This window comes from Paroedura picta, chromosome 8, assembly GCF_049243985.1.
Source record: "Paroedura picta isolate Pp20150507F chromosome 8, Ppicta_v3.0, whole genome shotgun sequence".
Taxonomy (NCBI): domain Eukaryota; kingdom Metazoa; phylum Chordata; class Lepidosauria; order Squamata; family Gekkonidae; genus Paroedura; species Paroedura picta.
Window position 1 is genome coordinate 29,806,195 of NC_135376.1, and position 23,035 is coordinate 29,829,229.

At 44.5% G+C, this 23,035-nt stretch overlaps 2 protein-coding genes across 2 annotated transcripts in view; one reads left to right on the forward strand and one right to left on the reverse strand.

The window, feature by feature from the left end:
- Positions 1-4,205: 4,205 nt before the first annotated feature.
- On the forward strand, positions 4,206-7,023 carry CCDC195 (coiled-coil domain containing 195). The gene is made up of 3 exons (XM_077347837.1): positions 4,206-4,461; positions 5,327-5,588; positions 6,591-7,023. Exons 1-3 carry the CDS (start codon positions 4,206-4,208, stop codon positions 6,721-6,723), a joined length of 651 nt encoding a protein of 216 aa, XP_077203952.1. The 3' UTR covers positions 6,724-7,023.
- Positions 7,024-9,221: 2,198 nt separating this feature from the next.
- LOC143843187 (guanylate cyclase soluble subunit beta-2-like) overlaps positions 9,222-23,035 on the reverse strand; it is a 32,958-nt gene continuing 19,144 nt past the window's right edge. Inside the window, exons 7-16 of the mRNA XM_077348881.1 lie at positions 22,920-23,031; positions 21,004-21,107; positions 19,849-20,065; positions 18,408-18,728; positions 17,439-17,587; positions 15,545-15,691; positions 13,711-13,865; positions 13,102-13,316; positions 12,899-13,021; positions 9,222-11,188 (exon numbers count right to left, since the gene is read on the reverse strand). Coding sequence (XP_077204996.1) covers positions 11,037-11,188; positions 12,899-13,021; positions 13,102-13,316; positions 13,711-13,865; positions 15,545-15,691; positions 17,439-17,587; positions 18,408-18,728; positions 19,849-20,065; positions 21,004-21,107; positions 22,920-23,031 — 1,695 coding nt within the window. The 3' untranslated portion in view covers positions 9,222-11,036. The remainder of the gene's footprint in view (positions 11,189-12,898; positions 13,022-13,101; positions 13,317-13,710; positions 13,866-15,544; positions 15,692-17,438; positions 17,588-18,407; positions 18,729-19,848; positions 20,066-21,003; positions 21,108-22,919; positions 23,032-23,035) is intronic.

Below are 23,035 nucleotides of genomic sequence, written 5' to 3' on the forward strand. Positions count from 1 at the left end.
AGGGCAACGATGTTCAGCTGCTGTGAATGGGAGCTGGCTGTTGAAAGAGTGACCTAGAAGGCCAGCAATGATACTATAATTGGGAGCTCTCTGGTTGTCACTTAAGAAGCACATGATCTCTTGCTAGGGGGGGGAGAAACCAATAAGAAACTCGAGGATAGAATTCTGTTGGCCCAGTCTCTGATGCACCACGACTTTTCACTTTGCAGACTCCAGTATCAGTGAGGTGATTGTATCTGGCCCAAGCCTCTTAAGGGAATTATCACCATCGCTGGGTAACATTTTCCCTTGCCTTAGATTCATTTACCTTCAGGAGGGCAAGAACATGCTGCTTGCCAGATGCCTGTGGGCTCTGACTCACTCTGGTGAATCCAGTTCTTCCGGGTTTGACCTGCACATTGTTTTCAAAAATTTAGTCCCTATCCCTAGTAAAGGATGTAAAGATTATGGAGGAAAATCAAGTACATCCCCTAACTAAGCATAAGAAACGTACAGTGTCATCCTAAACAGAACTGCACCTTTCTAAGCCTATCGAATTCCATAGCATTAGAAAGGTGTAACTCTGGCTTTGTAAGCAATATTTTGTTAATGGTGCTTGTGATTTTGGTTTAAATATCATTCCTTCTTTAGTATCTAGAGTTAATGGAAATAATTTGCTACAAAAGTTTTTTTAATATACAAGTCAACTGCAGCTCTGGAATTCATTATATATTTTCAGGCAGAACCCAGATCTTTTATCTAGAGATGGTACACAATTGTAGTACCAGGACCCCTCATCTGACTTCCATCAGCCAATGTAGCCGGGGAGGGGGGGAGAGATTGTTTTATTTCTGAAATGTCATGAGCACACTATTTCCAAGTAGTTTGTGCCAGTTTGGTGTAGTGGTTAGGAGTGCGGACTTCTAATCTGGCGAGCCAGGTTTGATTCTGTGCTCCCCCACATGCAGCCAGCTGGGTGACCTTGGGCTCGCCATGGTGCTGATAAAGCTGTTCTGACCGAGCAGTGATATTGGGGCTCTCTCAGCCTCACCTACCTCACAGGGCGTCTGTTGTGGGGAGAGGAAAGGGAAGGCGACTGTAAGCCGCTTCAAGCCTCCTTCAGGTAGAGAAAAGTGGCATATAAGAACCAACTCCTCCTCCTCCTCCTCCTCCTCTTCTTCTTCTAGTGTGCTTGTGGCCTCCTCTAGAGCTCTGGGCCTCAGTCAAATGTATCTGGTCTGCACACAAAATCCACATGCTGTGCTTGGACTCTGTTTCCAGCTTCCTGAAGACACTATCCCCTGCATCAGTTTTTCTTGCTCTCTCTGAGCAATCAGTTCAGCATGAATGTAGAATCAAAGCCACTAGAAACTGGTGACACCATTCCATCAAGTATTTTCCCCCTACGTGTAAACCCATATCAATATTACTTTTACTATAGTGTTTTGAAGTCTTTTGGTTTCCTTGCTTGCAGATGACCAGTTTTGCAGTCCACACAAGAGAATGTATGCCATGCTTATGAATGACAGCTGGGCCCCTTCTGCACTTCAGTGAAGTAGTACCTGGCTGCCCGCTAAAGAATACTGTGCCAAATGGGGAAACAGTGCTTGGGTGAGGCCAGGCATTGCTAGGCTGGCTCATGGTCTGCATCATAAGGTATTTTACCATGGACTCAGACACATTACATCCATGCTAGCTTGACCCTCACATGTGCCTGACCTAAGTTTGAGTACAGTGACACTTTTAAAAGCAACAAAGTTTTATCCATGCTGTAAGTTTTCATGTGCACGCCCACTTCTTCAGATACAATGAAACAAAATTTCCTCAACTATTACATATAGGTAGAGAGAAGGTAGGGAGTTTAATAGCCAGGAAGGACTAGTTGCATGCATATGAAATTGGGTGATTATAGCTGAGATTGCATTGAGGCAGTTAAGATCTGTGAAGGGCAGTAGATTAGCATACAGATCTATGAATAAGCATACATGTGAACGGATTACTTCCATTCCATGACATTTTATCTGAGGAAGTATGCTCGCACACAACAGCTCATACCTTGTATAAAACTTTGTTGGTCTTAAAGGTGCCATTGGATCCTAAATTTATTCATGTGCATGATATATTGCTGTCTATTTGCAGGAAGGCTGCCAACTGGAATAATGGGTGAGCAGCAGGCAATTCCCACAGACCTGCATTGGGAGGAGAGCCTAAAAATGCAAGAATGGCATAGGAAGCAGGAGATTCATTGTGTTTGCATGCCAGGTGCTTTCAGACGCTCCAAATGGGTATAAAAGGTGATGGTCAAACAGTTGCACAGTCATGGGTAACAGCCATTCACTTATCTTTTGTGGGTCTGTAATTGTTTTATAAGACCTCTTAAAGGCCTGGTCATGCATTATTTTTAAGCATAGCTCTAAAATATGCAATATTCTACAATAAAAGTGTTCTACAATATTGTTCTTCATTCCTCAGTTTTATCCTCACTGGTCCGTGGTCAGGTCACCTCGTGAGTTTGTGTGGCAGGACAGGGATTCAGATCTCAGCAGGAAAAAGAGAAGGACACAGAAACAGAGGAGACACTATAGGAACCTTTGGGGAAGGGAAAGATGAAATGGGGGGGAGATACCCCCGTGCAAGACCTTTTGGGTACACCACTTATCTGTCTCTGAGCTAAAAAGGTCTAAATATGTTTGCATATATTCTGCTCAAGTCTGTTTTTTTTTAATCAACAGTACTAGCATTGTAAAAATATTTTTAATTCTAAATATAAATGTATCTATTTTTTTCCATTGTTTAACCCTGCTAAATCGGACTTATTTTGATAAAGCAGAGTTTTGTATGCACATATGGAGATGCTTGACAAAAAAAAAAAATCCCTAGAAGATGAATCAGTTTCCTTTGTTCAGGTGAGGCAGTTAGTTTGCTTAATAGCAGTTCCAGGACTGTTATGCAAGGTTGACTGCATTGTTTCATATTCTAGAATGCATCCTTGCTAATGTATGCCTTAGTCATGTTTGAAAATCAAATTTGTCATAAATACACATGCCATTTTTAGTATCATTTGCTGCTTTGCACACCAGCACTATTTACATAATTTACTAGGTTGTGCGCTCACGCACAACAGTCTCAAGTTGTTTGCCCTAGGCAGCAATACTCTGAGTGATGTTAAAATGGTGGCCAAACTCAACCACCGCGACTAGATGTCTGGGTGGAGTGAACTTTTAAATAGCCTTAAGGTGACACCAAATACCATTACTAACCACATCCTTTTGTGGTAGGTACTCCACAAGAGGTGCCGCCATAGAGAAGGCCACCCACCTTATCTCCAGCTATGGTGACAAAGGAAGCTGAATGTTTGAAGGTCTCAGTAAACCAGGTTCATATGGGAGCAAGGAGTTTTGAATTGGTTTTATGCCAATGGGTGAGTCTATTTGAGGTTGAATATTAATACCAGATCAGGAAAAGATACAAATGTTTTTCTTTAAGGGTATTTTGCAGCACCGAAACACTCCTAAAGGCCAGGTAACAGGAGCAGCCCAAGATATTGTCTTTCATTTCTAATACAAGATTCATGCCTGATCTGTCTCTCCTTACCCTCCCACTGTGCACACTTTGTTTAGGTGAATGTAGCAAACAAAACAGAGTGGGAGCTATGTGGAAATGTATCCTGAATTACCATTCAGACATAATTCTAGACAACCCGTGGTTTTGGTGAAATGATTGGACAGCACAAAAAGAGAAGGAAACAAGGAAGAAAGAAGTGTTCCGGAAGACCTTGGCTTCATTCAGTAATTTTGAGTCTGCATTGTTGGCCAGCCCCTAACTGGACAGGAACGTTCAAAATAGAATGCAAACGTCCAGCATCAGCTACCAGGACCCAGGGCCTGAGACATGTGCAGGAATGAATGTAGTTCAGAGTTGACTGGCATGCTACAGCACTTGGTGCCACTTTACTTTACAGGCTGGGCTGACAGTTTTGCGCAGAAGTAACCACCACCAAAGCACGGTCTGGAAAAATGAAACCTGGAATGAATAAATCATGGAGGTGCTCTTAAAGCCTTGACAGTTTATCCAAGCTCTTCTGGTGGTGAAAGACGGCACAATGCTGAGTCCAGGGAGGGACTGCCATTGTTCAGGTGTGTTTATGTGCCACATGAGCCCCTCACCTTGGATTTATGGTTTCTCTTTAAAGCAAGCGTTGCCAGAGCTGGCGGCTCTGGTGGGAAATGGAGGGGACCAAGCAGCTCATGCAGGTCATCCAGGAAATGCGCTCTGAGATCATCAAGCTAGAGAGAGAAAACAGAGCCCTTCGGGGAGAACTTCAGTTTGATGGGCCAAAGGGAGCAAAGCAAGAGGACGGGACAGGAGGATCAGCCAGAAAGGAGGAAGCCTGGAGCCCCACTAACTCCAGTGAAGAGGCTGCTTTGGCTTTACGCAGGAACGTCTCTGCTGGATCTGCTCTGATGCTACAGGAGCAAAAAGGTATTGAGCAGCCGTGGGATCGGATGTGGGGCTCAGACATACTTCTTGTTTAGAAATGGTTGCTGGGCTTTGAAGGCAAAAACATCCTCTTGAGAGCCACAAACTCCCTGGGTAGGACTGGACACTGACTCATTTCTCAGTTCAAATTCTCAGCCTGACCAACACAAGGCATGGGGGGGGGGACCCAAGAGTTAAACTGCATGGATATCATTTTCTATATCCTTTCATTCCAAGGCAGTCCAGGTCTCTCTTCCCTCAAGCACAGAAACAACAATGGGAATTGTATTGTATGACTAATGCTCGCTAGGGCATGCAGTGACCTCAGTGGTTTCACCGTCAAGGAAGAGAGATTCCTTCTTTGTTGTCTTATTGAGACTAGACTAGAATGGCTAGTGGGGTTTGCTTAGGGGGGGGGGAAGCTCTGGGGCATTAACCCCTGTGCATCCCACCTCCTTGATCCCGTTCATGGTAGTGCCAGAGAACAAAAGAGTGTGGTTCTTGGAAGCCCTGGCTGTTCGGGGAAAAGCGTTTTCAGTTCAAGAGACAAAGCCTCTTCTCAAAGTTGCCTCAAACCCCATTGGCACAAACATGGATATCTGAAGAATGCCTGACCCAGTCAGATAGCTGGTTCTTTTAGATCAGCATCAGTCTGCCACTCTGACTTGTCAGCACCTCCTCTGTTTCCTCACTCTGGCTATCCTTCCACTGGCAAGATCAGGGACTGACCAGGCAAAGCTTGTGCTTTACCCTGAATGACCCCTTGCTCTCACTCACATGCACTGGGGGAGGCACACTGGGAGGTTGGGAGGGGCCTTGGGCAGAATGTTTTCTGTCTAAAATCTACCTGTCTGTATTCTTTGTACAGGTAACACGATGACGGTCAGGCGTTATTCCATCTCCTCCTCTGTGCATTCCCTGTCCAGCAGCAAGCACCATAAAACTGACAAGAGGAATCCATTCAAGGGAGCCCTGGAAGTTAAGGGCATCATCAAACCACCAGCTTTCCCTACTGATGTGCAGCTAACCAATAAGGAAGAAAAGGGTTTTGTGAAGATCCCATCAGATTGCCTCTCCAGCAGTACGTCGAATAAAAGGAGATCTTTCCAAGATCATGTTTACAAGTGCAGGTAGGATCCATTCAGTGCCGAGGGAGGATGAAATCTTATCTTGAATATATTTCAGGCTGCCAATGTGTGTCTAGCTGGTGGTTACAGGCATCAGAGGTTTATTGATTTGAATGGCTGGCTGCAGTCATGCAAATGAATGGATCATTAATACCCATAACCATGCTGATTTTCTTGACCACCACTGTCAATTGAGCAAAATTAAAGTGTGTACATCCAGTATAATATGACAGGGATGGCACATAAAGATTTGAAATGTCCAACTTCAGAGCTGTGACCCTCCATTGGGTATAACCATGTGGAATGCTTTTACTGACTCAACTGTGGGAACAGTTTCCTAGGTGTAACAGACTAGATGTCCAGACAAAACTAGTGGTTAGGGTTGCTTGAGCAGCAAGTTGGGTATATGAGATGCTGCTAGCTTCTGGGCAAGTAACAGGGGGAGTAAGCAGGGTGCCGAGACTGGGTTGGGGAATTCCTGGATATTTTGGGGTGGTGGAGCCTGAGGATGGCAGAAATGGGGGAGGGGAAGGACCACAGCTGAGTATGAGAATGCACCCTTCAAAGCATCCGTTTTCTCCAAAGGAACTGAGCTTTGTAATCCAGTTGTAATTCTGGCAGATCTGAAGATTGTCAAGCCTTGGAATGAAATCTTTTCCCCAAATCTTACAAACTTGAACAAGATCAATATTCTCTAGGATCCAGAGACATGCAAGTGAACAGGGGACTCGTGTTGTTCATTTGCTTTGCTAGACTGAATTTGTTATGAAATGTAGCAGAGATTCTGTGTAGTTTCCACCTTGGATCTTGCTTCTTCGTTTTCTGTGTTCTATTGCTGCTGCTGCTGCTGCTTTTAAAATTACTTATTTTGTTGTTTCAGTGCCAGCACTTTCATTGTTTTGAGTGATTGCGTGTGCTGCCTCTGCAGTCTTGAGGCTGACAGTGCAGCCTAGAAGTCAATTAACTAAGTAATCGATCACTTATTTGTGCACATTTCTTTCCTAGGGGTAAAGTAAAGGCCGTCAGTTTCCTGTTACCGGTGGACATGTCCCCCTATTCTGAAAATCAAGGTTCTTTCACATGCCAGCAAAATCAGAACACAAAACAGTTAAGTCCCATTATTGAGAAGGACATGTGAGCCGGTGAATTTTTAAAGGGCCATCCTTGACTCCAGAGATAAACTAGCCTTAAGCCAGGGCCCTCTGTCGGATTACGTTTCTGAAAAGCACTTTGGCAAGACGCCCTCCGAGAATCAGCAAAAGAGCCTGTCAGCTCATTGGCTGCCTGGTCAGCCAGGAAATAATAACACCTGTGACAGACACTGTCAAAGGCTTGTGCAGCCAGTGTTGAAACTCAGGGGGAACCGATGCCTCTTCATTGTATTGTGTATATATATATATTTTGTAAAATCCACAGCTTAGTTCGAGGACTGCATTAAACGGCATTTAATAGAACAGATTGTCACTGTAAGTCTTTTCTGGAGGGCTTTTCTCATTCGTTGCTGATTGCCAGAAACAGAGAAGCTTGTAAAGAACACGAGGGAGTGTCTGCTTAAGGCACTGTGAAGTGTGTGAATGAAATGCTGAATCAAATCTGTCCATCTTTCTTTTAAAAAAAATGTTAAAGCTTATAGACTCATAGAATCCTAGAGTTGGAAAGCTTGTTTGCATCCATTTCTGTTCAGTCTCCAATAACAATCTGGCAAATAACTCTCTGGCAGGAATGCTCAAAAAGAGAAACATAGATTTTAAGAACTTCGTTTTCACTATGAACAGTGTTCAGGCTAAGCAATAGTGGTGATGTCGCTTAGAGGCCGAGGGATCAATTGGAAAGCCCTGGGCGGAAATCTTACACCTCTGCCATGAATCCACTAGGTCCTTAGATAAACTGCTTTCTCTTAGCCTCAGCCTTTGGCCTGCAATGCAGCGACAATGGAGACCTCCCACACAAGGACTGCAACAAGATGGCCAACCCTTTGGGTCACCTGAGAGACCCGTATATAAAGTAAGTATGAGAAAGGTTTCTTCTTTCCCCATGACTCACTTTATGCAAGAATGACTCACTTTATGCAATACCTATTCCGGCTGAAATGCCTGTTTCACTGCAGCAAAACGTCCCAAGAAGAGGCTCGCAAGAAGTGACAAACCAGCTATCTGTGAATGAGGATCTTCATTTCCAGCACTCATGGAAACTGAACCCCAGGATGTTATCCTGCTGAATATGCCCCAGAACAATGCATGTTTAGGAGGCATGCTCAGTGAGCCACAAATTGTGACTGCAGATGCATGCCTTGTAACATGAGGCAGGCAGGAATGGGGGCAGTTGTGCTGGATGCTACTGAGAGCTGCTGGGGAATTGCAGTGGAGAAGCTAAGAGGTGGTGGGATGGACAAGCCTCCTGTGGCCTGTGATAGGAATGAAAGGATTAGCATGAAGCTTATTGGAGCAGCAGCAAAATGCCTGACGTCACAACAGGGAATATACAAAGTATAAGCAGTATATTTCTGCTTAGACCCTTTCTGATTTCAGGGCTAGGTGACCAGGAAGCTACATGTCTAGCCCAGGAAGTCAGCACATTTTAGGAGGAGGAGCTCCTACTCTTTTATCCCTCTCTTTCCAACACAGCTGGCAAGTTCCCAACTTGCATTAAAGAACACGCTGGTGAGCGACTGTTATCTCATAGCACTTAGTGCTGCAAGAGTTGCCAGCTGCATGCCTGAAAACCCCACCACCCTCGAGACTTTGGAAGCAGAGCATGGGCAAGGGAGATGTGGCATATGTGTTGACATCACTTCCGGCAAAAATTTGAAAACATCACTAAGGCTGTAGGATTTTGTCTATCTATTGTGGATTGGTGACAGCAGGTCTGCCACCCCTCATCTGGCTCACAGAGCAAGAGGTCCCACTCCTTCAGCTTTTCAGCTGACCCACAGCTGCCTGTCTCCCCCACTTTGTTTTCCCACTGCAAACCCATGGTTTCTTCATACACAGGCATGCCCCTTTGCCTTCTCATTATCTGGGAAGGATCACTTTCCTTGACCTCTGAGATGTCTTTGAACAGAGTATTGGGACATGCCTCCTCTCAGCTGGCCCTCTTTGAGGAAATAGAAGGATAACCTTTTCTCTTAGTTCCTGATGCCAACGCTCTTTAGACTAAACCATTCACATTTATTACACACTAGAGACATAATGGTATGTCTGAAGATAATAGAAATATTTCTACTGGGGGAACTAAATAGTTAGCTTTTCTTTTCTTTTTGCTATCACACGACAGCTGAGTCATGACCACCCCATTTGGTATTCAAGATATATTTCAGACATGGTTTGCCATTGCCTGCCTCTGCGTCACACCCCTGGTATTCATTTGAGGTCTCCCACCCAAATACAAGTCAGGGATAACCCTGCTTAGCTCTAGACTACCCGGGACAGGGCAGATAGCTAGTTCTTTTGGGTTGTCTGATGTTTTAGCATGGCAACATTGTTAGGACACACCAAAAAATACAACAGTACATTTGATGGTGCAAATAAAACATTTATTGTCCAAGAATACACCATGAAAGGCCTTCACAGTGAAATTCATATGGATAAGAATTCTTTACCTGCATGTATGGAATCTGACTGAGGAAAACCACTCCCTCCCGCCCCCCCACCCGCCCCCACATACACAGAGAGCTACAGGGTACAGCCAGGGCTGCTGACAATCAGTGACTTTTGCTGAAGGTGGGTTAAACTGTTAAATAGCTCCGAATGAAACCAGTTTATTCTACTCCCTTTCAAGGCAGAACTTGTTGTTCCTGATTTCGTTTCCATCTTCCTTCGGGCCTTTCTAAAAATAAAGCAGCTGCATGTGGACATTGACCTTGGCTACTTTATACATTCCCAAACCCGTCTTTTGTTCTTACTGTGTTGATCATACTGGTGACCTGGTGAGAACGGTCAGTTTGGGTAGTGGTATTAATGCATAGATTTGCTTCTGTTTGCAACTCTGTCTTCTCCTTTAATCTATGAGTTTCCAGTGGCTTTGCTTCTAGCTGTGGAGTTGTTTTCTGCCATGCCTTCCCTCCCCTTGACCTTGACATTCTGCCAGAGAGGAATTCATTAATGACCTGGGGGCAAAGGGACACTTTGAATCTCACTTAACAAGACCTGTTTTGAACAATTAATTGGGGGGACTGATTTGCATTTAAAGGGATGCTTTCAGGTGTGACAGCTTTGAGTCTGAGGCACATTGATATGCATAGGTTAAGAAATCAATGTGAAAACACACACATCCCACTCACATATTTTTCTGGAGGCAAGCCTGGTTGATTGCAGCCAAGGGCCATTCAAGGTTCTGCCTTCTCCTCCTGGGCCTGGGATTGGCCAGGAGTGAGCTGAGCCCTTGCAGTGCTGTCCCCTCCCAAGCAGTCACTGAGGCAGAGAGGCAGGAGAATCAGGCTTGATCACAGCGGCTTCCACACATTATGAGTTCCTTAAATTTGCATCCATCAGGGGTTTTCCCTCTAATGTGGGAATAGGGGTGCACAAGTGTGTACCACTCTGTGGCTGGGGGCTGGAAAAGAATCATCTGAGAAATGGCCCTACCTACTATTCAAATGCTGCTAAACCATAGGAATTGTGGCATTACACAAAAGGAGTCAGCTGGCTAGTGGGTGGGTGGGGGGGAAGACAACTCATAAAAACTGCCTTGCAAGGTCAGACCAGGCATCCACCCAGCCCAGTAGTCTGCTTCCAAGAGTGACCAATCAGATGCTTCAGGATGCTCACAATGAAGGCATGAATGTGATGGCAGACCCTTGTTTCTATCTTCAGTATCTGATATTTGGCCACTATGCAGTGAGTATTGGGCTACCATGCCAAAAATAGCCACTGACAGGTAGGACTGCCAACCCCAGGTTGGGAAATCTCCTAGAGCCTCTTCAGAGTAATTCCAGGAGATCTCCATGCCCCACCAGTCTTCCGTGATGGCCATCTCAGTGCATCGTAATGAAAATGAATTTGTGTTTCGGAAAGAAGTATTTTCTTTCATCCACTCGAACCTCCCGGCCTCTTCCCAAAGCACCACTGTGTAAGAGCCCAGTGGCTGCAGACAGTATATTGCACGGATGAAACATTCCCTTGAGCCTTGCTCTACAGCCTGTATCTACCTTTGCTTTTTGGAAAAACCTCAGGATACGATCAATGACAATTTCAGTTACTATGGCATACCTGGAGTGCAGCACCTTCTGCCTCACGCAACGAAAGGGATCACATTCACATACATAAGACAATTCAGTACTGTGACCAAGAAATGCCAGAGGTGGTTTCTTTGTGCCACAGGAGATTGAAGGAGCATCCAGTTTAGAGCACATACCTTTAAAAAAAACTTATGCAAGGTCAGAACTTCAAGGGAAGTAGCAAAATATTACACCACGTGACATACTGGTACCATTCCACTCGGACATCCAGGCGCTTAAAGTAAATTGCAGAAATTGGATCTGACATTCCTGATCCGGGGCTCCTCTGCTGCTGGCTTGCTTCTTCTTGGCAAAAGGTGATAAGAATCTTTACATGCCTGCTGGTCACCATGGAGACTTTCATAGGTTTCTGCATCAGGAAGTTTGCCTGCAAAGACAAGTTCTTTCCATGAGTGCCCCTAAAGATTGCAGGCTTTGCGTTAAAAGCTGCAGTATGAGCAAACTGTAAGAGTAACTTAATATATGTACATATGTATGTACGCATGTATGTATTTACAAATGGGGGCCCATGATTTTTCTGGGAGGGCTGGATGCCCATGTTCTCTCCCACTTTCTCACTGGGCCTGGGACAGCCTTATGGGCGTCTTGCAGCCACTGGGCATTCTGCCTATTCCCACCTACCCCCTGCTCTCAGAAGCTCACCTGGAGCGGCTCTGGGCAGGCTCACTAAGGCTTCCTTCCTTCCCCTCCCCACTCTTAAAGGCTCACCCATAGCTGCTCAGGGAGGGCTTGCTCAGGCTCCTTCACACAGTGTTGTCTGGGCCTGCAATACTTGCGGGGGGGGATTCCCTTCCCCTCACTTTTGCGCTTGTCTCAGTGTGCCTCAGGGGCTTTGCCAGGCTGTGCAACCACTACTGCCAGGCCCCATGAGGCTCCTGGGTTACATGGCCCCCTCTGAGCCCACAGTCACTAGGGGCAGCGAGATTGTCTGGCTGTGCTGCCACTGCAGAACCCAGCATGGATCCTCTGGAATGAACGCTGGAGGTAAGTACATTCACTACCTTTGCACTGAGAAGGTTGCTTTGCTTTTGGGATAATTGCTCCCTCCATATAGGTTTTTCTTTAAGATTTCAGAATCCCTCAGGAGTGCAGAAAAATCTCTTTAGCCTCTGCGTGGCCCAATTCACAGATTTAGCTATCTGCATATCACAGCCACTAGTGGCTCATGGTATAAAGACCTGGTGACAGAGAGCATTAGTAACTCCGCTCTCAGCTCAAAAAGATAAGTGCCCTTCCTCTTCTTCACCTCTTCTCACTGGGAAGTGAAGCCGTGGTTGGTTTCAGTGTCATAAGTTGTGTCAAAACTGCACAACAGCATTACATCAATCCTCTCAAAATACACTGAGCCGGTTTTGTAAATAAAAATTCTGCTTTCTTGTTTAAGCAGCAGATGCTCCATTTCAGGGGCCACACAGGCTCCAGGATCCAGCCAATTCACACAATCCTTGAATGAGCCTCTCTCTTCCAAGCCATGCAGCAGCTTTCCAATTGGCATACTCACGGTGGTAACAACAACAACAACATGTAGCCATGTGCTACAATTCAGTAAGGATCCAATTAGCTAGGCAAATGGAGTGATCTTTTTTTCATTCACAATTGAATATCCATTCTTTCTATCTCTGTCCTGCACAGCCATTATCTTGAATGTGCAGAGACCCAAGAGCCAATAAATAGACAGCTGCTATATATAATGGAGTCGTTCCCCTCTATTGCCAAGTCCTTCATTTACTAATCAACCAGGTCCCTCTTTTTGACATAACCTGATCCCACACCCAGTCAACATCCATCTAGCCAATTTGGTGTAGTGGTTAGGAGCATGGACTTGTAATCTGGTGAGCCAGGTTTGATTCTGCGCTCCTCCACATGCAGCCAGGTGGGTGACCTTGGGCTCGCCACGGCACTGATAAAACTGTTCTGACCGAGCAGTGATATCAGGGCTCTCTCAGCCTCACCCACCTCACAGGGTGCCTGTTGTGGGGAGAGGAATGGGAAGGCGACTGTAAGCCGCTTTGAGCCTCCTTCGGGTAGAGAAAAGTGACATATAAGAACCAACTCTTCTTCTTCTTCTTCTTAGTACCTGACAAGTCTTTCAGTCTTGTCTGATTCCTTCCTTTGAGGTTGGTCTGTGCTTCTATGGGACTGTCAGCATACTTCATCGCAATGATAGGAAGTGTTTCCTCATCAGGATTCGGCTGAATGTCTTGGAAAGGAAAAGAATTTAGGTGTAATTTAAAGTTTGTCTTTCTCAAAGGGAGCATTTGCTTGTTTGCCTAAGTCTACCTTTCAAGCAGGGGGTTGGGGACGCCTCAGCTTGGCACTCCTGAGAGGACTGAGCAGCTTCCCGGCTTGGATCAGGTGTCCTCGTTGGCCTTCCCATGATCTCGTTCTCAGTTGCAGCCATGTTTCGAACCAGAAAGTAAGTGTGCATTTTCCCTTTGCCTTTCACGTCAATTTCTCCTCTTTCCAACATCTCAAAATTCTTATCCTTTAGGCAACTGAAAAATGAGAAGATGGATATCAGAAGTGAGATAAGTAAACATTTCTGAAAAAAAGGAACTATCATGTAAACTTTTCTCTTGTGAATCTAAATAATAAACAAACAAATAAATCAGGACTCTTGTAATAATAAAATAAAGGAGAAGAGAACTACATACACAACTTTGAGCTCTTTGGTGGAAGGAAGGGGGGGGGAAGCCCGTTTTTCTGGGCTTTTCAAAGTCTTTTTCTTTCATACAAACACATAAGATCATCATTCCTGCATGCACACTAACTTGTGTTGAAATATTTGCCCTTCAGTCGGATGGATTTCTTTCTTAACTTTGAAACAATTGTTTTGGAAATTCAAATATTTAGAGAGCTTTTTAAAAAAATGCTTGTGGAATCACTCACTGGTATACGCTGGCAGTCAGGTGAATTTTGCTTGGGACTCCATGGCTCTCCATACGGGATGCGATATTCACACTGTCCCCAAATAAACAGTAACGCGGCATTTTTTCCCCAACGACCCCAGCAAGGACAGGTCCTGTGTGGATCCCAACTCTAATCTGAAGAAGGTCAAAGACAAACACCAAATCTTCTTTCAATTCTGCAGTCTCTCCCTCATTTCTAAAACACCAACCAAACCAACCTTTCTGTGGTGATAATTCCAACTGACTAAATGGACTCTGGTTCATGAAAGCTCCTACAAGAATAAAAACTTGTTTATCCATAAAGTGCCACAAGAGTCGTTTATTTCCCAGGTTGCAAATTCTGTCGAATAATATTTTGCTAAGTGATATATTGAATATTGTGGGGGTAACTTTGGCCCACTACAATTTCTCCTGGATGCTCATGATGTCAGGTCCATCCAGTGTGTTTCTTGGCTCAGAGAGTCTGTTTTCTCATACTGTTCCTCTGGTAGAAGAAAGCTTCAGCTTTGCACAGGCTTGGCATGCAGAAGGTCCTCAGTTAACAGGTGTCGGGTAGCAGGTGATAGGAAAGCCCTGTCTCCATAGCACACCCTGGAGAGCCATCACCCATCTAAGCAGACCATACAGATTGACCCAAATGTTAACTTGATAGCATTTAACTTTAGCCTAAGAATTCAGCCTATTGAGAGGATGCTTGAGAGATTGTTCTTATACGACCTACCAGGAAGGTCTCTTGGATAAGCACTCTTGACAGGCATGGGAGCCCCTTAAGGCACAAGACCTCACTGGCTTTGAGAGTTTTTGTGCCCTACTGCGAGCTGACATGATTAATTTGCTTCTTTTAGTACTTTCCATCATCCAGAACTAGAGCTTTGGAAAACAACATGCATTTAAGCAATGAAGGCCATAGCCCTTTCCTGGGACTAAGCCCTGCTGAATACAATGGAGTTTACTGAGCTGTGAGAATTAAAGCCCTTTTGAGTGAATTCCAGACAATTCATTTATTATTTTATAAATCATCTCAAATTACAGACAGATTTTGAGATTTAGACCATTGTAGAGATGAATGTGGTCTTTACAGTCATTCCACTTTTGCCTTTTCTAAACAGGTTTTGCAGTGATTTCCATTAAAACCTTCAGATCCCACTGAATCAGAGATGAATAGTTGTACAAAATAAATGTGTTCTCTCTCTCTCTCTCTCTCTCTCTGCCTCAAACTTGGTGGAAGCACGAGCAACTTCTGGACTAGTAGAATACCTTCAATGTCAGCAGATCAGTAATTCAAAATTTGGTCCCCAACCCAAATCTCTTGGCTCGCTCTAATATATAGACAGGGTTCCTGTCTAATCAGAAGGACTCACTGTTCACTTGGATGAGAGGTTAAGCTCTATTTTGTGGGTAGTCAAACTGCGGCCCTCCAGATGTCCATGGACTACAATTCCCAGGAGCCCCTGCCAGCGTTTGCTGGCAGGGGCTCATGGGAATTGTAGTCCATGGACATCTGGAGGGCCGCAGTTTGACTACCCCCTGCTCTATTGCATGCACAGTTTCCCCTTCCAGAGGATATCTTGCCAAGAAGTTTTGTGAGCCTGTTGAAGAATTTGGAACTGTCAGGAATGTCCGGACTGGAACGACCAATTAGGTCTTTTTTAGATGTTCATTTGGGAAGCTGTCAGTGGAAGCTACAATCCACCTGATATAAATCACAAATCAATCAGCAGCTGACGTTCATCTTTGTTTTCTACTTTGAGCTAAAGCATCTTCTTCCCCAGACAGTAAACGGGAAACGAATGGCTGTTTTGCAACCCACTTACTTGAATAGGATTTCCTGAAACTGGATTCTTTATATCTTTTGCTGCAATGATCATTCCCAGAGCAAAGTTGGCAACCCGTTCAGCATGTGTTGATACAGGGACAGGAACCCCTCCAACCACCATATAGGCATCCCCGATGGTTTCCACCTTCACAAATAAGCAGACACAGCCAAGATTGGATTTTTGACTCTGAGCTTCATTGAAATTAAAATATGTCCACTTTAAAGGCTTGTTTGCTCATGTTAAGAGTCATAGTGATAACATTCATTTATTTGCTTTTTTCCCCCTTATATTCTGCCTTGCAACCAGAAAACTGATTCATGGAGTGGCTAATGACATAGTAAAACCATGAAAATCACTATACAATACAGATCTAAACTGAACAAATAAAATAGCAGAAGAATATTGAACAGAATTCAAAGCTTAAAATCTTAGAGAAACCCTAAAACTAAGGAAAACAGAATGTTTTAAAATTAAACAATGAAACCAAATGAGCAAATAGGAAAGGGAAAACACACATACTTAAGATTAAAAATTCCTCACTTAAATGCATCTCATTACGTACTTCCATCAATCAAAGCCCTCCCTTTCCATGAAACCACCATGTCTTACAGGCAGCTATATAAATAAGTGATCCCATGGTGTCCTCTGATATGTTTCTTCTGCCTCACTGGAGAAGGAGATGCTTCAGAAGCACCCAAGTGGCATCACCTTTGTGTTTACCGGAACACCATTGAGAAACAGTTCTTTCCATCATTGTAGTATTCTTGACTTGGAACATCCCAATATTTTGTTATTAGCCCCAGTCCCCATGTCAGCAGCCGTTTTGTCTATCACCTCCACCCCCCCCCCCAACTCCAGAAACACTGCTAGAGCAGGGCTGGAGCAGAGCCCCCCAGTAGTTAAGTTAAAATGAGAGTACTTACCTTTATGACTCCTGTTGCTTCCACGTGCAATGAGCCTCAGCCAGCATGGATTCGTATGGGTGAGCCACTTCCCCTTCCCACCCATCCCAGACCCATCATTAGTCATGGGGGGGGGCAGGTTGACATGACCATATATGGTCATATCACTCTATGGATTTTTAATGTGTGTGTGTATTCCTACCCAATCAGTGAAACCCTAGTTGAGAAAGCCTGAGACAGACAGACCAAAGCAAAATGCAGACATTGATTGAGATGAGAGTTGAAGAGATCTGTAGTTGCCTTGATCATAGCTAAAGGTATACACTGGGAGCAAAGCTCCCTTGCCCTGTAGAACAGAGATATGGCTTTCATTTGCTCTCATACAGTGAAATCCCAAGTAGTGTATGACCTTATCGTCAATAGGCTTAGGAGGGTGCAACTCTACTTAGGACAGTGCTCTTCATTTCTAGGTCTGAATTGTTACTAGACTGGAATTTATATACCCTTTGGCTGTTAAATTATTTGACTGGGTGCAGCATCTTATTTTTAATACTTAACAAGGAAATGAAAGTTCTGATAACATTTTGCACCTGTGCTTTGTTTCCTGAAGGCAAGCAATGTTATTACTTCCTCTTACCCCAGAGATAACTGTCAAGTTCTAAGCTAGAGTGTGAGGACCCCAGCAGTATCCCAGAAAGAGAGATACAAGAAGAGGGCAAAGAGGTAGGGGACATACAACTCACAGGAGTCAGGAAAATCCAGAAACTGGCAAAATAACAGAAGACTGTAGGCAAGTTGGAGGAACAGACAGAGGTTAGCTTACCAGTCTGTCAGTAATCTCCTCCTGCTTCCTTTTATAGAAGTTTCTAGGGAGATGACCCAAAAGTGGCCTCAAGTGACTTCCCATTCCAGGGATTCCTGTTCCCCTCCCTGTTCCATTCCTGTCACTTTCTCAGCCTGAACAGCTGCTGGCATCAAAGAACACTTACCTTATAGACGTCGTGGACTGTGGTCAGCCTATCAAAGCGCAGGTACATGGCATTCAGCATAAGGACAATCTGAATAGGCTCACAGTGGGCACAAATGTTGGTGAAGGTGACAACATCACTGAATAATATGGTGCACTCCTTAAACTCTCCTGCAAGCAGAAAGGATGAAATTAGAAGCCTGCTTTAGTGCGAGGAGCAAGGGGTTTCTCCTGTTCCACATCCCAATCTAAAATAAGCCTCTCTCCCCACTCAATATTACACTTATAGATGGGGGGGGGGAATGACTTAAAAGCAGTGTTGGTGGACATTGTTTAGGTGAGAAATATGGCACCAGAGGAAAATGCTGTACCACCTTAAGGGCTATTCCCTGAGTCCTCAAAGCATCTATGAGAGGCTGCCAGTGTGCGTTTTAAAGTGGGAGACTATAATCACCCTATCTCAAATTCCACTCCTGCAGATAAGTAGCCCATTCATGAAATGCCCATTCAAGAACATTCAGGCTCTCTCATGCGAAATCCCTGACTCCCACCCCGAGTCACTGTAAGAAAAACTGCATGGATTGTTCTATTCACAGTCATCTGAGGGCAAACTCATGAAAGTGCCAAAGGCCCAGTTGGTCTCACCACTCTGTTTCCAACAGCAATGCTTCTGGGAGGGTTACAAACAGTGTGTGAGGGTACCAGCCTCAACACAATGCAGGCACTCTCCCATTGACATGTATGGGGTTTCCAAGGATATACCTTTGCTGATACAATGCTCCAAATCCATAGCTGAATTAAATGATACCCCATTGTCAGCTAGCATAAGGATGACAGCCTAGCTCCTCAAGACCCTTCAATTTGCCAATGGACCATGCTTTGGTGAGTAATTTCAAGTCATTTTCCCATAAACTTCTGGATCTCAAGTTCTGCCACTCCCTATCAAGCCCTGGACATTTCACCACCTGTTGCCAAGATTGTAGCTATTCACCTGCCTCAACTCGTTTTCCTTCTTTGAGTTGGTTGGCCACATGCTTCGGAAGCATGGCGTAGAGCAGCGTCTCCGTTTTTTTCTTCTCTTCCTCCAAATGCTTGGACAGGACCCGCAGCTCTTCTTTCTTCCTTTCAAGCTGATTGGACAGCTCCATCTCTGCCAGCCGCTGCTGATTGAGGAGGATCAAGTCCCTGGTGACATCATGGGGCGCAATGTCGGCAATGTGCATGTGCCTCTCCTCCAGCTCATGCAGTGTGCGCAGGAGAGGGGAGCAAAGGTAGAGCATGCACTGAACACTCTCCATCCAGATCATCTGCCCTGGTTCAAACAAATGCAGCATCATGGACTTCATTCGCGGTATTTATTTAATTTGTATGTGTCCGTGTTCAATGGCCTACTGCCCATTGACTCCAAAACCGTCCTGAACAGTTAATCAACCATGCCATCCTAAGCAGAATTTCACCATGGTGAGCCTATTGGCCCCAATGGATGTGGACAGGTATCATGCAGCTTAGCATTATATGCAAATTAGCCATTATTTGCATGTCAGATTTCATAGGGAGGAGATTTCAGTGAAGGGCAGGGAAACTTTCAGCAAGGGCTTTATTGACAATTCAGCTGTTAAAAATAGTTGTTGTGGCTACAGTTTATCCTCAAGGTATCTATAGTAGAGACATAGATACACATCAAATACAGCCCCCCCCCCACCTACCCACCCACCCAACGTGTTTTCCTTTAATAGGAAAAGAATCTCTGCCTCAGGGGAAGGTGCCTCCAAAATACACCTATTTTCATTGCCCAAAATCATTGTTCCATGTGTAGCAGCAGGGAAGAATAATGCCATATGAGCTGAGGTCCAGAGGAACTGGTATCCCTATTCCCAAATGAGCTGGTACAACTTCAGACTGAGGTCAGAGGACATCTCACCAAATGCTTCTTTATACACACAAAGTTCCATGCCTATATTTTAAAATTCCCTGAAGATAGAAAATTGGTGAGCTATGGGAAATAGTGTTGCCAGCTCCGACTTGGGAAACCCCTAGAGATGTGGGGGTGAAGCCTGGAGAGGAGGGAGCTCTGGAGGGAGGGGACCTCAACAGGGTATAATGTCATAGAGGCCATCCTCCAGAGCAGCCATTATCTGGGGGGGGGGGGAGGGAGAGAGAGCTGATCAATTGTAATTTCAGGAGCTTGCCAAGCCCTGCCTGGAGGCTGGCAACCCTAAGATTTTGCTCAAAAGCTTTCTGCTGGACATGTCAGCATTCTGTGTTCATGGATTCCTATTCATTTTGTATAAAGGAATGTTCAGAGGGGCGAGCCCCAAGTTATAGCCTAAACCTAGTCCTTTGTCTCCCACACTTGGTCTTTGTGTGTCCCCAGACAGCTCTTCAATTAGTCCCATTTCTACTTCCTAAGTCTTCTTCAGAAAGCAAACTACCTCTCAGCTCCAACATGGGGCGCTGCCTCCAGGACTCCGGCATCATCTCTCTCTTGGTCCGGAAAACAAACTGGCTGTTGATGAATTTCTGAACACTAGAAATGGTGAATGTTACTTCTGGTCGGATGATGCTGAAGTACTGATCGAGGCGGATGCCCGTGATTTGAAGGCCTGGCACAATCTTTTGGATGCTGACTCCAGCTTGCTTCACTCGGAGCTTAAAAAGAAAACAGGAGCATTTAGGATTCCTACTCCAGTCCCCAGGAGAATGTTAGATGTACAAACACTTATAGGAAATGGGTTGGCGACATCCTTAAAGACATAATCCTAACTCTGAACATATCCCTCAACTCCACCCTTAGCTGCCCTCCACGTGTGAAGATTTAGCAGGCCCTCCAGTATTTCACAGGTGACAATGAAAACATCCTTGCACCAGCCCTATTTCCATACCAAGGATCCCTGCTTGAGCCATCCAACATCACCAGGTCTTTTTATATTAAAGAATGAAAATAAGAAGGCAATGTTCACTGCTAAAAAGCGATGACCATAAATGAAACATGGTTGAGATCAATGAGATCAGACTATGGTAGGAGTCCCTATTTAGTCCAAACTAGTTAAGCAGTAGAGGTAAATGCCAGGACTCTAAATTGTACATAGAAAAGAAATAAAGATCAGTGATACTCTATCAAGATTGGTGAGATACATGTGTTCCCAGGAATAAGCTTGATTCACCAACCTCAACATTACTTTCTAGACCAAGTGAAATTGCAACCATCATCCAAGGCAGCCCCATCTAAAATATGTTTCAGTAATCTAACCTGGATGCAATCAAAGCATACATAACTATGATAAGATCTCATTTTTCCAAGAAAGTGTGGCCCTGGAAAGCCAACCAAACCTGGTTCATAGTTCTATATTCAACAAAAGGGAGCTGAACTTCCAATAGCAACCCTTACATAGGGCTGTAATCATTGTAATTTACTATATTTATAATTACTGTTGGAACTGACTATATTTGTTGATCAAGTGCATCTCAGTCTGGTCAAGAAGGGAATAAATCCTTTACTTTATCAAGTCAACCATGACACAACTTGGTACATTAGGTAACTGAAGTGTGACTCATGCAAAGGTGACCTACTTGTTATTTTGTCTTACCGCTTCATCAAACACAATATGGAAAGGAAGCCCACTGCAGAATGTCTTGGGGTCTATCCAAAGAGTCTTAGGATAGACAGGATGAAATCCTCTCAGAAGTTTTCCTGTAATATGGGCAAAGTTGGAAATAACAATCTCACTATGATCACTGTTGGGAAGAGTAGCACCCCCTGCTGTCCTTAGTTCCCTCTAGTTTGGCTTTGCTGACATGTAGGGAATGTGTGAATTCTTAGCATCAGCATTCCCCAGGATTCCCCTTCCATTTCCGGGAATCTCTGAGTAAGAAATGGATTCAGCTGGTCTCCAGAGCCCCTTTTTGGAAATGTGCATGGACATTTTAAAAAGTGCAGCTATTTCAGCATACTTTGGATGACAAATAACTATCTTTCTCTTCAGGCAAATAACAATCTTTCTCTTGGCTTTTTAAGCAGTGACTGCTGTAGAGAATTAATGCAGCATTCAACAGGTAGAACCTTGAGTGGGTGAAGCAACGTGTAACATTGGTAATAGTAGGTGGCTAGGCATGAGAATAAGGGCATAACAACTTAAAGACTGGAGCATGCTTGGTGCTTTAAAGCAGAGGTAGTCAACCTGTAGTCCTCTAGATGTTCATGGACTACAATTCCCATGAGCCCCTGCCAGCAAATGATGGCAGGGGCTCATGGGAATTGTAGTCCATGAACATCTGGAGGACCACAGGTTGACTACCCCTGCTTTAAAGTACTAAATTGTTCTGACAATGGACAGGAATTGGGACCTGATTATATAAAGCAGCAATCAGGCTATACAGGATACTGTACAGGATACTGATGGGCTTGGTGTATAAGAACTATCTCCCACCTCCCCAATAAGCTCAGGCAGGCAAGATCCCATTAGATCTGGGAAGCTAAACAGGGCAGACCCTGGTTAGTATTTGGATAAGAGACCAAGGATTTGGATGGGGTTTGTCCAAGGAATGCTAGGGGTCATGACATGGAAATGATGCAAGAAATGGCAAACCACCTCCAAACGTCCCTTGCTTGGCTGCCAGACATCCTTGGATCTCCTGGCTATCCTACACATACCATATGATAAATCCCTCCATGTAGGAAAGAAACTTGCCCTTTTCCCCATTGGCTAAGATGGCCCTGAGAAGGCTACTTCTGTGAAATTCTGGACTAGCCTAAAGTATGACTACAAAGAGGCACCACAAACCTCAGATAAAGTTTCCCATGATATGACCATACTCTACCTAAACACAACCCAAATATAAAATGAAAGAGCAAGTTTGGCGTAGTGGTTAGGAGTGTGGACTCTGGCAAGCCAGGGTTCGGTTCTGCACTCCCCCACATGAAGCCAGCTAAGTGACCTTGGGCTCACCACAATGCTGACAGAGCTGTTCTGACTGAGCAGTGATATCAGGGCTCTCTCAGCCTCACCTACCTCACAGGGAGTCTATTGTGGGGAGAGGAAAGGGAAGGCGAATGTGAGCCGCTTTGAGCCTCCTTCAGGTAGAGAAAAGCAGCATATAAGAACCAACTCTTCTTCTTCTTCTAAATAATTTCTCCAGCAAAATGGGTCTCTAAGGTGATGAGGGCCTAGACCACCACCACCACCATTGAATGCAAATAGTCTAAAGGAACCTGTCTGCCATCTCAAAGGCTTGGATTATATCAGCACAATGGAAGGCAAATATCCACAGATCCTTCTGTAGTTGGTGACAATTAACTATTTGGGATACAAGTGACCGTTCTGAGGGTAACATCTTGAGATGATTAACTATGCAGCACAAGCATTTAGTGCTTAGGTACTAAATAATACCATAATGTTGTTTAACTACAATGTGAAATGGTAACTTTTTCTAGAAAAAGGAAAGGATTTTAAAAGCCCCGACAAAAATGGATGCCACAAAGTTTTTGAATGAAATCACGTTTTACCTTTCCCTATTGTCACAATTCCTCTTATTGTTTCCCAGTGACTTTTCTTGACAGGGCAAGTAGAAGCTAGACTGGTTTTGTCTCTGATCTTATTCATGGCTCTTTCAAGATCCTGT

Bases quoted from the DNA above. Each gene is read 5' to 3' on its own strand.
- CCDC195 (XM_077347837.1), top strand. From the start codon at position 4,206: ATGGAGGGGACCAAGCAGCTCATGCAGGTCATCCAGGAAATGCGCTCT. The intron at 4,462-5,326 runs GTATTGAGCAGC...TTCTTTGTACAG, and splicing joins GATGCTACAGGAGCAAAAAG to GTAACACGATGACGGTCAGG. The intron at 5,589-6,590 runs GTAGGATCCATT...TTTCTTTCCTAG, and splicing joins GATCATGTTTACAAGTGCAG to GGGTAAAGTAAAGGCCGTCA.